The 13622-nt window shown below is 37.9% G+C and overlaps 1 protein-coding gene across 9 annotated transcripts in view; it reads right to left on the minus strand.

Moving 5' to 3' along the window:
- LOC114647307 (sorbin and SH3 domain-containing protein 1) overlaps positions 1 to 9914 on the minus strand; it is a 155943-nt gene extending 146029 nt beyond the window's left edge. For 5 of the 9 annotated variants that reach the window (XM_051923353.1, XM_051923354.1, XM_051923352.1 and 2 more), the window contains exon 1: positions 9745 to 9911. In XM_051923353.1, coding sequence (XP_051779313.1) covers positions 9745 to 9776 — 32 coding nt within the window. In that variant the 5' untranslated portion in view covers positions 9777 to 9911. Of the gene's footprint in view, positions 1 to 9744 lie in introns of all 9 variants that reach the window. The other 4 variants (XM_051923347.1, XM_051923349.1, XM_051923348.1 and 1 more) reach the window with 2 other exon arrangements.
- Between the last annotated feature and the right edge of the window lie 3708 nt (positions 9915 to 13622).

The following is a 13622-nucleotide window of genomic DNA, read 5'->3' on the forward strand; positions in this document are numbered from 1 at the left end:
GAAGTCAACTTTATAAAATAATTGTTTTAGAATCATTGCAGGTGGCTTTCTGAATTACCCCCACTACACTGTGCTGTACATTTCTATGTATTTAACTTTTGAGGGCTCCTGTTACTCTTTACCGAAACAAGTGGAAGATGTTAATTTGTAAGCAGTGTCATGACAAAATATTTTGAGACAAACTTGTGTATTCTCATCTGTCCCTAAATGGCATGGAAAACTCACTGATAATCTGTACTTATTGGTCCAAGAAGCAATTCTCAGGAGAAATGGAGATAAGTGGACCCTTTGACCTTTGAATACAACACGCTAAGCTTTCAAGCTTTTAAGGAAATGGAATGCTGGAAATTTGATGACTTTTTCCCTGAGGTGCATTGTGATTTATACCACACCAAAGCATGAATGCATATCCTCATACCAAATTTAAACTTTACTTGTTACGGTGGATAGGTTAATAGATGCTACAGCAATGTATTATCTTCCTGATCCTCCAGATGAGGTGGGGTGAAGGTTGGATTTACTCTGCATTGTGATAAAACAAGAACAGGAGAAAGTCAAGAGCCCATCTTCTGGAGTAATTTGTCCTGTATACAAATACCACACAATGAAGAAAATATTGTTATTTTTTAATTATCCAATAAATTTAATTGTATGAATCAACTTTTTTACACACTGTACACCTAATTTATGTATGGACACTATAGTAAAATCCCTTTACATGATAAATACAGGATAATTTACACAATACAGAAAACATTCAAGTATTTGACAGGTTTCAGATAAGTAACTTATTTTCAAAATCATGTGATGATTGTTTGGGATATGTATGAGGGAGTAAGGTTAAAAGCAGTGTTGGGGTAACAGACAAGATCCCAGCTAAAGTAGGTTTGCAACAAGGATCTTCTTTAAGTCCTTACCTCTTTGATCTGGTTATGGATGTGTTGAGTCATGAGAAGAGAAAGCGAGGGGGCCAACGTGGAGGTGAATGGATAAAGTAAAAAAATCTGAAGAAAAAGGGTGTGACTTGTGGAGGAGGTGTAGGACCAAGCTGTATGGATAATGTTGATCAAGCACATCAACTCCATACAAAAGTGGGAAAAGATGAAGAGGAGGAAGAAGAAAAAGGATGATATATATAAAAACACAATTTCAACAAGGCAAATTTAAGTGAAGATTTTTTATATATATTTTAAAAAATACTGTGCTTGTTCTCCTGATTTAAAATCAGATCTAGGGAATGCTGCCCCAAACATCAAAGGCCTAAATCTTACTAAATAAATTAATGTTAATACAAAGAATACTCTTGAATATTGAGTCATACTTCAAGATGGCACACACATATTGTAAAACAGTATATCCATGTCATTTTTGGGGATAAAAATTGTTCTGGTGAAACTCAGAATGGTCCCTTTGAAATGACAAGTAGACAGAAACATATTCTTACCTCAGGAAAGAAAGTGCCAAAAATGTATAATAAAATGTATTACTTCATAACTATATCTCAGAAAAGCAGAAGGCTTTTTTTTTTTTCATTGAAAACCCTTCCGGCTATTAAATGGATATATTTCACTGTTTCACAGTGTTTGCTTTCACACTTAGATCCTGTAGAATAATTTTAAACTACAAGAACAGGCACTGCATTTTTTACTGGAAAATGCTTCATTTAAGTATACAATATCCTATGGAAGTGTAACATATACCATGATTGTGAAAAATAACTGACATGATTAATATTGTACTTATCCTTTTATTTTATACTTCATGCTCAGAACGTGTACGCACCCGCATCATGGCTGCCACGCGTTCTTAGCGTTCATTTGATGCGTCCTCTGAGCAGGTCCTCAGAAATTAACGCGACGCGTGCGCGAGTTGCAGTACCAGCAAAAAGTCAGGGGGCGCAGTGTGCTAAAAGTTGGAACGTGATGTCAGAGTCTCTGTTTACTATCTACATTTGACAGAAAGCCGCTCTGCGGATCCTACGAGATCGGTGTGCACGCTTCGATGTTTGATAAATGGTTCGATGTGGTGAAGCAAAATGTCGACATACAGATGTATTCGTGGTGCTTTTATATTCAAGCATCGCATATTCCCGATCATAATGACACGATACATTTTAAAAGTCTTCTGTGCCGTCTTTTTTTCTAGGGTTTCCTCTGGTCCTGACAACAGCGGATCGCCAGCAATAGACCACCATACTGAGCACATTAAATGTATGATATTCCAACTCTCTGCACATTTAGAATCCTTAGATTTATACTTGATATAACTTTCAGGATGAAAAGCATTAAAGTATGTATATTACATTTTACAGATAAATAGGTAATTTTGTTTAAATAATGAACATAGGGGTAACACGGTGGCGAAGTGTTGGCGCTGCTGTCTTGCAGGGCGTCACGTCGCTGGTATTCCCTGCCTGGAGTTTACATGTTTTCCGGCTGGGTTTCCTCAGTATGCTCCAGTTTCCTTCCAAAGATATGCAGATTTGGGGATTTGGTGCCACTAAAATGACGCTAGTGTATGTGTGTGCTTGTATTCACCTTGTGATGAGCTGAGGCCTCGTCCAGGGATTGTTTCTCACTTGTGCCCAATGCTTGCTGGAATGGACACATCCCTGGATTTAATCAATAAACATCCTTTTCAGAGATATTACGGTAAGGTGTCATCGGAATTTAATGGGTGTTCTAGGCAATTCACAACACACAGAAGCCGAACATGTTCTCGCTGTGATAATATCTCACACTGCCACCTGGGGGATTCCTCCAGATTTACATAAAGTACATGCGCAAGTATAAACACTACAACGCTTGCGTAGCAAGAGCGTCCACTGCAGCATGCGTTGCGTGAAGTATAAACCCAGCCTTAGTCAAAGTTCCTGGAGGACCACTGCCTTCACTCTAATTTTTTTAGAAGTCAGTGCTTGCTGATAATAAAATACATCATTTAAGTTTAAGACTTCTTTATGCTCTCATTCTATCACACAAGAAATTTCCAAATTCCAAATTTCCAAAACTGTTGACTTTCTTTTTTTTTCTGAGGGCGCTATCAAAATGTTTTAAGGACTAGATTAAGATAAATATTTCTCCATTACTTTTTCTTTCATTATTTTAGCTTGCACTAGAAATATCACACATTGTATAAGCTGTGAGTCAAGGTCCCATTTAAATCCATCCATTTTCCAACCCGCTGAATCCGAACACAGGGTCACGGGGGCTTAAAATGAAAACATTCAAAGACAAACTACAAAAAAGATAGACCCCCAAGGTGAAATACAAGATCCTTTATATAACCAGTCTATATAAATAAAATAATAAGCCATTAGGGTGTCTTCTTGTTTGTCTGTTTGCTAATAATTCAAAAATGGCTGAACTGATTTTCACAAGATGTTGCACATGCTTTGCCGTTGGTCCAACTTAAAATACAGGCTATATGTTATATCAGTAAAGGGGTTATATTGTGAAGGGGGCAACTCACAAAACAGCACCAAAGCAAGGGCTACAATTCCCATCACTGTCAACAGCACACACAGTGTTCTGTAGCAGCCATAGCAGAAGACCACAGGTATGTTCAGGGTTTTCTTCTCAATTTGGAAAACAATTTCATTGTCTCGCAGGATTACAGCTTTTGTCTAAGAGTATATCTTTTTGTCTCACTGTCAGTTGTGTTTACAGTAAACTAAAACACCAGTCAACACACCTTGCTGTTTGCTGGTTGTCTATCACAATTGTTTAACATCCAACCTTTAGGCCTTTCTCTTTGAGCCATGCAAAATGATCACATCAGAACAGTCAAGATCTCAGCCTCAAGCAAGATGAAAATGTCCCTGTCATACCAAAGACTCATATTCTGATGATAGTTTATTTAACTTCCGGTGCCTTGACAATTGTTATTTTAACTTTTAATGCAGATTTCTATGAGGGTTGATTATTTTCTTTTGCCTTCTTTCTTGAGGTGCGAGTGCTTTTGATCTAGCAATGTACTCAGAGATAAAAGAACCTAGTTTCAGGGAACATGTGCCCCATCATAAAATACAACAGCATTCTTTACAAAGATGCTTAATTATACAACATAGTTTCATCCAGTCATGTTGTGTGTCTCCTATAGCTCAATACTAACAACTACCTCAGTGGGTTCTCAACTTGGGGAATTAAGACCTTCAAAAAGGTCAGAAAGCATTCCAATGGCGTTGGAGAGTGCTTGCAGGAAAGTGTTCCAGAACTGAATGCTTTAAAATGTTCCTAAATGTATATTAAAATACTTTTTATTTTGGCAACATAAATGAACATCATCATTGATGAATGTCTAAATTAGGCTACGCTAAGCAGGCCACTTAAAATGTTTATTACTCAGACTATATCAACTAATTAATCCTATCTAAATGTGCAGTTCAGTACTGTATTTTGCGATTAAAAGTGGATTTGAAGAAACACCAAGGGAAATGGAAAAAAAAAAACTGTCACCAAAATTATTGGGAAAAATTTTTCTGAAAATGTCAGTGTTAATTGTGAATGTTCTCACTGCATATTTTGCTCTTTTGATATGTAGTACTATACTATAGGCTTATGTGCTGTATAACAAAATACGGACAGAAAGAGGAAAATTTCCTTGAAATTGCATGGTCTTAGAAGGGAGCTACATAATGTAATGACTGAGTGACAAGACAACATACCTACACTGAAGTGTGATACACCTAACCAAGTCAAACAAACGTGACCGTATAGACCCCAAAAGGGTGACACAATTGGAATTAAGTTAATAAACTCTGAATTAATAAATCAATACATTCTAGAGCGTATTAATTAAATCATTTGCCATCCTACTATGTTTTATATAAATAACACATCATTTCTACCAATACATCATGTTGAAAGAGAAGAAGAGCAAATGCTTTTTTTATTTGAATAATTAATAGATACACTTCACATAATTTTATCTCCTCAGCTACACTCTACAGAACATTACTTAACACCTTTCAAGTCAGATATCATCACAGAGTACTTTACGTAAAACATTATAACTCCATTCTTAGACATAGAGAGAAGACTTCATGTAAACAATATAGCATCACTTTGTTTGATGTATATTTAGCAAAAGCAGCACAGCTAGTTACATGACAGGATTTCAATTTAAGTGCCTGGAAGATTAGCACTGCCATAATTCAATGTCAGCCATTGAATCATTGATGATGGTTCATCAGGGTTTGCTGTCCCGCACCTCCCCATTCAAATGCAAAAATAAAAACAATATGCATAAGTTCTTTAAAAATTTCACATATTTTTTACTGAATAAAATATTACAATGTTAATCTTGTTTAGGCAAAATTAGTGTTATAGTTGCAGTAAATTCCTACTGTCCGAGATATGAGCATTAATGACATTCATGAAGAAACTGCATAAAAAGGATATATTTAGCCTACAGTAATTAAGGTATTTAATCAAAAATAGTGATATTTCACAATAATTTTGCTTTCTTGATGTTGTTGGCATTTCACATATGTGCTATTTGTCTTCCACATCAGATATAAAAGTGGAAGCACAATCTAAAACAAGAAAACAGTATGAATGGTCAAACCATCAATAGGGGCATTCGCTCACATGGGGTCAAGTTAGAGTTACCAGTTATACTACCTGGCAACCTATGCACACTTTTTCACACCCAGTGCTGTGAGGAATGGCACTAGCTCCTTGTGACCCTGCAGTGGTTACTCAGCTTAAAGATCTATGGGGAGGACTACAGTACTTGGGATTGGGACATAGAGAATATTGATAATATAATCTATAAAATTATGTAAACTCCATTTAGACAGGCAGGGATTTGACCTCCAGGAATTGTAAGGAATCAGTACCAAACATGGGACAAATCACATTTCCACATTCAATCAGTCATAAGAACAAAAGAACTTTGACAAACAATAGGAGGCCATTCAGTCCATCAAGCTTGTCTGGTTAGCTAACAGCTAAGCTCTCCCACCATCTTCCTCACCCCATAATTGTCTACATGGAGCCTGCAGCGTTGCTTGTGTCCCTGTAAGAGTGCAATGGAAAAGAGAAACATGTTCATGGCATTTGCATCAGAATTTTCAATTTGTTTTAAATAGTTTCAAGAACCTTGAGAACAGCACTATAGTGATTCAGTTGTACAGGTAACACAGTCAGAGCCTGACATCAGTGAAAGAGACATTGTACTCTGAAAATTGATTAAAATAGCTTTGGCCACTTTTAAGAGCATTCTCAAAGATAATCACACATGAGAAAAGGACAATTCATCAAGGAAAAATCATTACGGAGAAGAACCTCAGATTTTCTCTTTTGCACCGAAACCAAGAATTGGTTTCTTGGGGGAGACATGTTGAAAGGAAAGATTCGGAATCAAGAAAGTAACTCAGCTCTTTTATGTATGGCCTTTCACAAAGTATTGCCAAGCTCTTTGCAAAGAAATCTGCCATTGTTTGAACAACTGAACTTTGTGGGGATCCTGTACAACTAACTTTTACACAATGTGTAAGGCACTATTGTATACAATGTCTTTGACAGTTGTCCACATTGCACAGCCACTTACAAAGCAATTAATTTAATGTAGCAACCTTCACAGCAAAATACCATTACAAACTTATTCAAAGAGCTGAGTTTGTGAGCAACCCATCAAAGGATAACTGAAACCCTGCATCGATAATGATTCTAGGGCACACTGTCTTTACTGCAAAACTGACTTCTATGCTAAATTGTGTCACATTAAAAAGCACATCTCCACTCAAAAATACATTGAACAATTAAAACCATCTAACTCTTCAAAACAATCCACACTACCACGCATAACCATTAACACAGATTCTTCTAGATTCCTTTCATTTCATATATACTGGAAACTGACTTTTTTTAACATTAGCCAAAAAATAAATATATACATTGGAACCCTGGGTAACGAACGTCTTGGACCACGTACAAATCAGATTACGACCAAAAAGTTTGCCAAACTTTTGCATCTGTTCACGACTACACACTCGGGTGGACGAACAAGCCAGTTTCTCTTCCGGTCTCTCTCGCGAGCAAGCGAGAGAGAGAGAGAGAGAGAGAGCCCAAGCAGAAGAAGTAAACATTACAGAAGAAGTAAGTAAACATTAATTTACTATTACACTGTGCATTCTATGGTATAATTAACTATTTTTGTGCTTAAACATCTTTAAAAATATATATATATATATTTACATACAGCTAGTATGGTCCGGAACAGATTAATTGTATTTACATACAATCCTATGGGGGAAATTACTTCGGGTTGCGACCAGAGTTTTGGAATGAATTATGGTCGTGACCCGAAGTTCCACTGTACACACATGTTACCAGAAAATGTTTTTAATTAGTGGTCTGAAACATGGCAATATTTACTATTCACCTTGAATGTGTTTTTTGCCTTTATCATATTTAAAATGCATCATTTGAGATATACAATCATATAACTTTATATTCTGATTGTTTTTCCCTTCTTTTGCTGTGCACAGCTGAATTTGGTTTATTCTGTTTTAGTTAATTTATTGTAATTATATTTGTATGTACTATAACTTATTGAAATTTCAGTAAAATCTTTTTATTAGTTCCTTTTAATATGGATACATATGGGAACACACATGGGCCTTTGTAGAGCCTGCATGTGCACACACTCAAACGGCCAAATTAGAAACGCTAACCTAACAAATCATATCTGTGGGAATGCAGTATAAAACCACAACACCCAGACAAAAACACAAGTAAGCATGGGGAGAACATGAAAAGACAAGGTTCAGGAACTGAAGATGCTGGATTGATGTGGTGCCCTAGATACTTAAGAATTTATGTTTATTTTATATACCATTGTTAAAAAGTGTTTTACACAGAGTCTCCCACAGAACACCATTAAAAATCTCAAGACAAAGAAATCAATTTTATTTGATTTAGAGTGTGATAGAAGTATTTATAATGCACTGCAGTAAAGGTTCATGACTTCGCATGCACTTGGCAGCAGATATGGAGGTAAATGTCACGTGGCCTGGAGAAGACAACAGCAGAGAGAGGCCACGGGCAAAAAACTCTCTCTCTCTTTCTATGCTGTCCACACACTCCTAACTGGAAGGAATGCCAGAGTAAACAAGACAGGCATGTGACATTTCCCCCAATGTGCTCAACTTTTATTTTTGTCTTCAAAGAGGCAGCGATAGTTTCCATGAACAAAGATGTGTCTCAATGCCAGCGATTTCTGTCCTATATGGGACAGCAGCTGCTTCCAGCCAAATTTAGAAGAAAACTGCCTTTTAAAAAATCCTTTCAGGTAAGCAAGGATACTATCAGCTTAGGAAGGAAAGAGATATATCTGATACTTGTGATAGAGGAGTAGTGGTAATAACAGTAGTAGTATTTTCACATACACTGTATATAGCCAACACTGACAAAGGCTTATTTTAGCACAGAAGCAGCAGAGAAAGCATAATCCACCAAAAAAATCTCATAATCAATACCAACTCATTATTTGTCTAGTTCTACACTAAGGCATGAAAGTGGTTGTTTATAATATTGCTGTAAAGGAACTCTCTCATGTGGCAATTGTGTATGCCATCTAGTGTTTATTTACCAAATAACACCTTTCAGCTTGAGCACTCTCCAAAATCCTTTCACAAATACAAAACTACCGGGATATTGGTGTCACTTTGAACTGCTGCATTATGGAAATGACACTAAGATTAGAAAGATAGCCAGCCAGCAGTGAGGAAAAGGTATGATTAAAATCACAGAAGCTCCATCACAGCAGATGTACACAGAGTGTACTGTATGTATGAATTTACACTATAATGGATGTGGCATTGTTAATCACAGACATCTTTCACAATGAAGATGTACAAAGAAAAATAGAGATTTATAGAGAAGAACCCACAGCTGCGTTCTCTAACCCAGCCTGCACGAGAAAGAAAGAAAGCATTCGTATCAATCCATCCATCTTATAAGCCACTTATCCAGCACTGCAAGCAAGTAGGGAACTTCATACATGGCAAAAACAAAAAGTACTATCTTATTCAATGCAAACAAATGCGTTGGAGTGGAAAGCTATTGACATGAATACTATATAGATGAAATTTTTTTTTAGTTGGCTTCTCATTTTTCTGTTTGAGATCTGAGATCCCACTAGAACATGCAAAGCCAGACCAATGAGAAAAAAATAACAAACCCCACCATTGTAGTATTAAATAGAAGATACTGTGAGAAAGCTTTCCTAAACACATATTACTGACTTTAGTATTAGCAGCCACCATTAGAATTCCATTGTGTAAATCTTCAGGGTTTTTATTATTTGGAAATGAAGGTTTATTAAAGTAGGTCCATACAAGTTTAAACTAAGAAAAGCCCTTACCCAATCACCTTAGCAATGTACATGATATGACATAATGGCAGAAAAACTGCTGAATTGTATTACAAACCTGCAATCAGGCAGTAAGCAAATAATTTAAATAAAACAGCCACTAGCCATTGTCCACTGGATTAGATGTAAAACTTTACCAATCTTGATGGTAGACAACATGTTAGCTAACAAGTGAAAAATAACAGAATGTCAATCTAAGGGCAAAAGAATATGCACACCACATGTGATATTGATGGCAGGATACTAATTCCTTCCCCCACATAAAATATATTTAAAAAAAACACACACAGTTTTAACATCCCCTAGTAGGAAAGGGGGACTAGATGATTCCCATAGAATTTGTGCTAGCCTCTTTTACCTTACCTTTTGTCACCTTTCTCTGTTAAAGGGGCCATTGCCTTCCAGGGACACCTTGATCTTCAATGTTTATCAGCTGTGTCCAGCACTTTCATCAGTATGCTAAACAACACATTTCACTTGCTGCCTCCTTGGATTCCCTTCTGGAAGGGACTTGTCATCCCTGGTAGCTTTAAATACAACTCTCCTCCCTCCCAAGGCTCCCAAATTAGCTTTGTTATTCAACAGTGTAATTCTGTCACTGGCTCATTAAGAACCCCCCACCTCCCTCCCCAACCCCATCCCCATGCCCATGCCTCACATTCCTGGAAATCTGACAAAATGCAGACGGCTCCACAAGAAGCCCCTGTGTTGTATCATTCCTAAAAGGGGCCGCCGCTAAAATCCAGACATATAAATAGGATATGAAAACTGGAAAATTGCAGAGCCACTCATCTCCAAAGAGTACAGGTGATGGAGAAAGCGCTATATTACATAACAGAAGACCCAATGTGTGCTCTTCAAGAATGCTAAGGTAGAAAGAATCCTGAAAACAATAGTGGAAACATAAGTTTCAGTGAATATTTCCAAAACCATCAGCCTTGCAAAAACAACAACACCCAAAGTCTAGAAAAGACAAGTCAGAGGAAGTGAGCACTCCAGCCATCCTGGGATTGAAGCATCCACTGCAACACTAAAAATGCAATAATAATAAGTATACCTAAGATCATATGATGGACTAACGTGAAATCCCTATAAACAAGATGGAGTGCACATCAAGCCATTCATTGAACGAAGACAAAGAAACCTGTGTGGACTTTAAGCCTTCTTGATAAGGATGCCTTGATGAACATCTGAATGACCATTTCAATGTACCACAAGGGGACAGTATTTCCCACAGTTACAGTTAGGTCTATAAATATTTGGACAGAGACAACTTTTTTCTAATTTTGGTTCTATACATTACCACAATGAATTTTAAATGAAACAACTCAGCTGCAGTTGAAGTGCAGACTTTCAGCTTTAATTCAGTAGGGTGAACAAAACGATTGCATAAAAATGTTGGGCAACTAAAGCATTTTTTTAACACAATCCCTTCATTTCAGGAGCTCAAAAGTAATTGGACAAATTAAATAACTGGAAATAAAATGTTCATTTCTAATACTTGGTTGAACACCCTTTGCTGGCAATGACAGTCTGAAGTCTTGAACTCATGGACATCACCAGATGCTGGGTTTCCTCCTTTTAATGCTCTTCCAGGCCTTTACTGCAGCGGCTTTCAGTTGCTGTTTGTTTGTGGGCCTTTCTGTCCGAAGTTTAGTTTTCAACAAGTGAAATGCATGCTCATTTGGGTTAAGATCAGGTGACTGACTTGACCATTCAAGAATTTTCCACTTCTTTGCTTTAATAAACTCCTGGGTTGCTTTAGCTGTATGTTTTGGGTCATTGTCCATCTGTATCATGAAACGCCGCCCAATCAATTTGACTGCATTTAGCTGGATCTGAGCAGACAGTATGTCTCTGAACACCTCAGAATTCATTCAGCTGCTTCTGTCATGTGTCACATTATCAATAAACACTAGTGTCCCAGTGCCACTGGCAACCATGCACGCCCAAGCCATCACACTGCTTCCACCATGTTTTACAGATGATGTGGTATGCTTTGGATAATGAGCTGTTCCACGCCTTCTCCATACTTTTCTCTTGTCATCATTCTGGTAGAGGTTGATCTTGCTTTCATCTGTCCAAACAATGTTTTTCCAGAACTGTGCTGGCTTTTTTAGATGTTCTTTAGCAAAGTCCAATCTAGCCTTTCTATTCTTGAGGCTTATGAGTGGCTTGCGCCTTGCAGTGCACTCTCTGTATTTACTTTCATGAAGTCTACTCTTTATGGTAGACTTGGATATCGATACGCCTACCCCCTGTAGAGTGTTGTTCACTTGATTGGCTGTTGTGAAGGGGTTTCTCTTCACCATGGAAATGATTCTGCGATCACCCACCACTGTTGTCTTCCGTGAACGTCCAGGTCTTTTTGCGTTGCTGAGTTCACCAGTGCTTGCTTTCTTTCTCAGGATGTACCAAACTGTAGGTTTTGCCACTCGTAATACTGTAGCAATTTCTCGGATGGGGAACACCCAAGCAAGTTCATCTGAAGTAAAGCCGGCAGCTGACCAGTAAAAATAACCGGCAGTGAGAAATTAAAGTCGATCGCTCAGCGGGTGGTGGAAACTTAAAGCAGACGGTCTCTAGTGATTCAGCTGAAGAGGAAAGCACTTAAGTAACTACAAAAAACGGGGAAGATGACATCAATATTAAACGTAAGTTCTATCTGCTCTCTGCCCGTTGAGGGCATGTTTATATGTTGTATGTCCTGCAGCATGTACAGTTCGGGTTTTCCGGCCGACAGTGTAGACAGCTTCACCTGCCAAAAGTGTTTAGTTAATTTAGAGTTGGCCGGGAAAATACGCAAATTGGAGGACCGCGTTAGGAATCTGATAGCGAATAGGCAAACCGAAAATTGGATCGACTCAGTTTGTTTAGACAATTCGGCTACTTATGATTCGGCTTCAGTCTCTCCAGGTCCCACTGTATTCAGTGCGCGGCCGAAGTCAGCACCACCAATTTAGCCACAGGGAGAGTGGGTAACAGTAAGACGGGGGTCTAAGAATCCAAAATGTAGTCCCCCGGCACCCAGGTCATCAATTCAGACCCAGAACAGATTCTCAGCACTCCGCAGCACGCCTGTGGAAACTGAGAATAAGAAAGTGCTCATAATTGGCGATTCCATAGGCGGAATGTTAGAATTCCAAACTATGTTAAACCAGCAGTTAATGTTAAGTGCCTCGCAGGGGTCAAGATTTCTGGCATAGAGGCCGCACTGGACCGTGTCACCGACGATGAAGTATCTACCTTACTGCTGCATGTCGGCACTAATGATATTTATTCACAACAATCTGAGGTATTAAAGAGGAACTTCATCTCTCTATGTATCAAACCTAAAAAAAAATGTTAGAATTTAGTTGTATCTGGCCCCTTACCAAGATTATATAGAGGGGATGTGATATATAGCAGATTGCATTCCCTTCACTGCTGGCTAGTATGTATTATCCCAAAATATGCAGCAAAACTGCCTGGTTGACTGATTAGAGCACCATCCAGGCCGCAGTCATGTGATCTTAAATCACAGGCTGTTGTTTATCCCACCTGTTACTATCCTGAAGCTGTTACCCATAATCCTTGTCGTTGGGCATCCAGTAAATTTAGTCTTGATACAAACCTTAAATTAATTGATAACCAAAAAATAAGGTGTATAATTAGACCAAGAGATAAAACCAGACCCTCCACCAGGGCCATCTGTAATAGAAATTTTCTTCAAATTAAAACAAAAAATATATCACCAGTTCAGAAAGAAGCATACAGTTTAAATGCTGCTTATTGAACATTCACTCTCTTGGCACTAAAGCTGTTTTGGTAAATTATATTATATTAAGTACAAAATCTGATCTGTGTCTTCTCACTGAAACCTGGCTTAGTAAATGTGACATTGTTCCCCTAGCTGAGGCGTCACCAGATGGATACTCGTTCCTTCATAAGTCTAGAGATTCTGATCGAGGAGGAGGCCTTACAATAATACATTGTAATAAAATGCAAATCACTTCTAAGAATTTAGGCAACTTTACATCCTTTGAGGCATTCATTTTAAATATTACAATAGATTCCAACACAATTATAGTGCTAGTCTACAGACCACCAGGGCCAAATTCATTATTCATTGTGGAAAACCATTTAGATCAGTCAACATCAAATGTAAACGTGGAAAACCATTTAGATCAGCTAACATCACATTATAATGTGACCTTGAGAGATGCTCTGGACACAGTGGCTCCCCTTAAAACAAAAGTGAT

The sequence above is a fragment of the Erpetoichthys calabaricus genome, chromosome 2 (genome assembly GCF_900747795.2).
Source record: "Erpetoichthys calabaricus chromosome 2, fErpCal1.3, whole genome shotgun sequence".
NCBI classification, from domain to species: domain Eukaryota; kingdom Metazoa; phylum Chordata; class Cladistia; order Polypteriformes; family Polypteridae; genus Erpetoichthys; species Erpetoichthys calabaricus.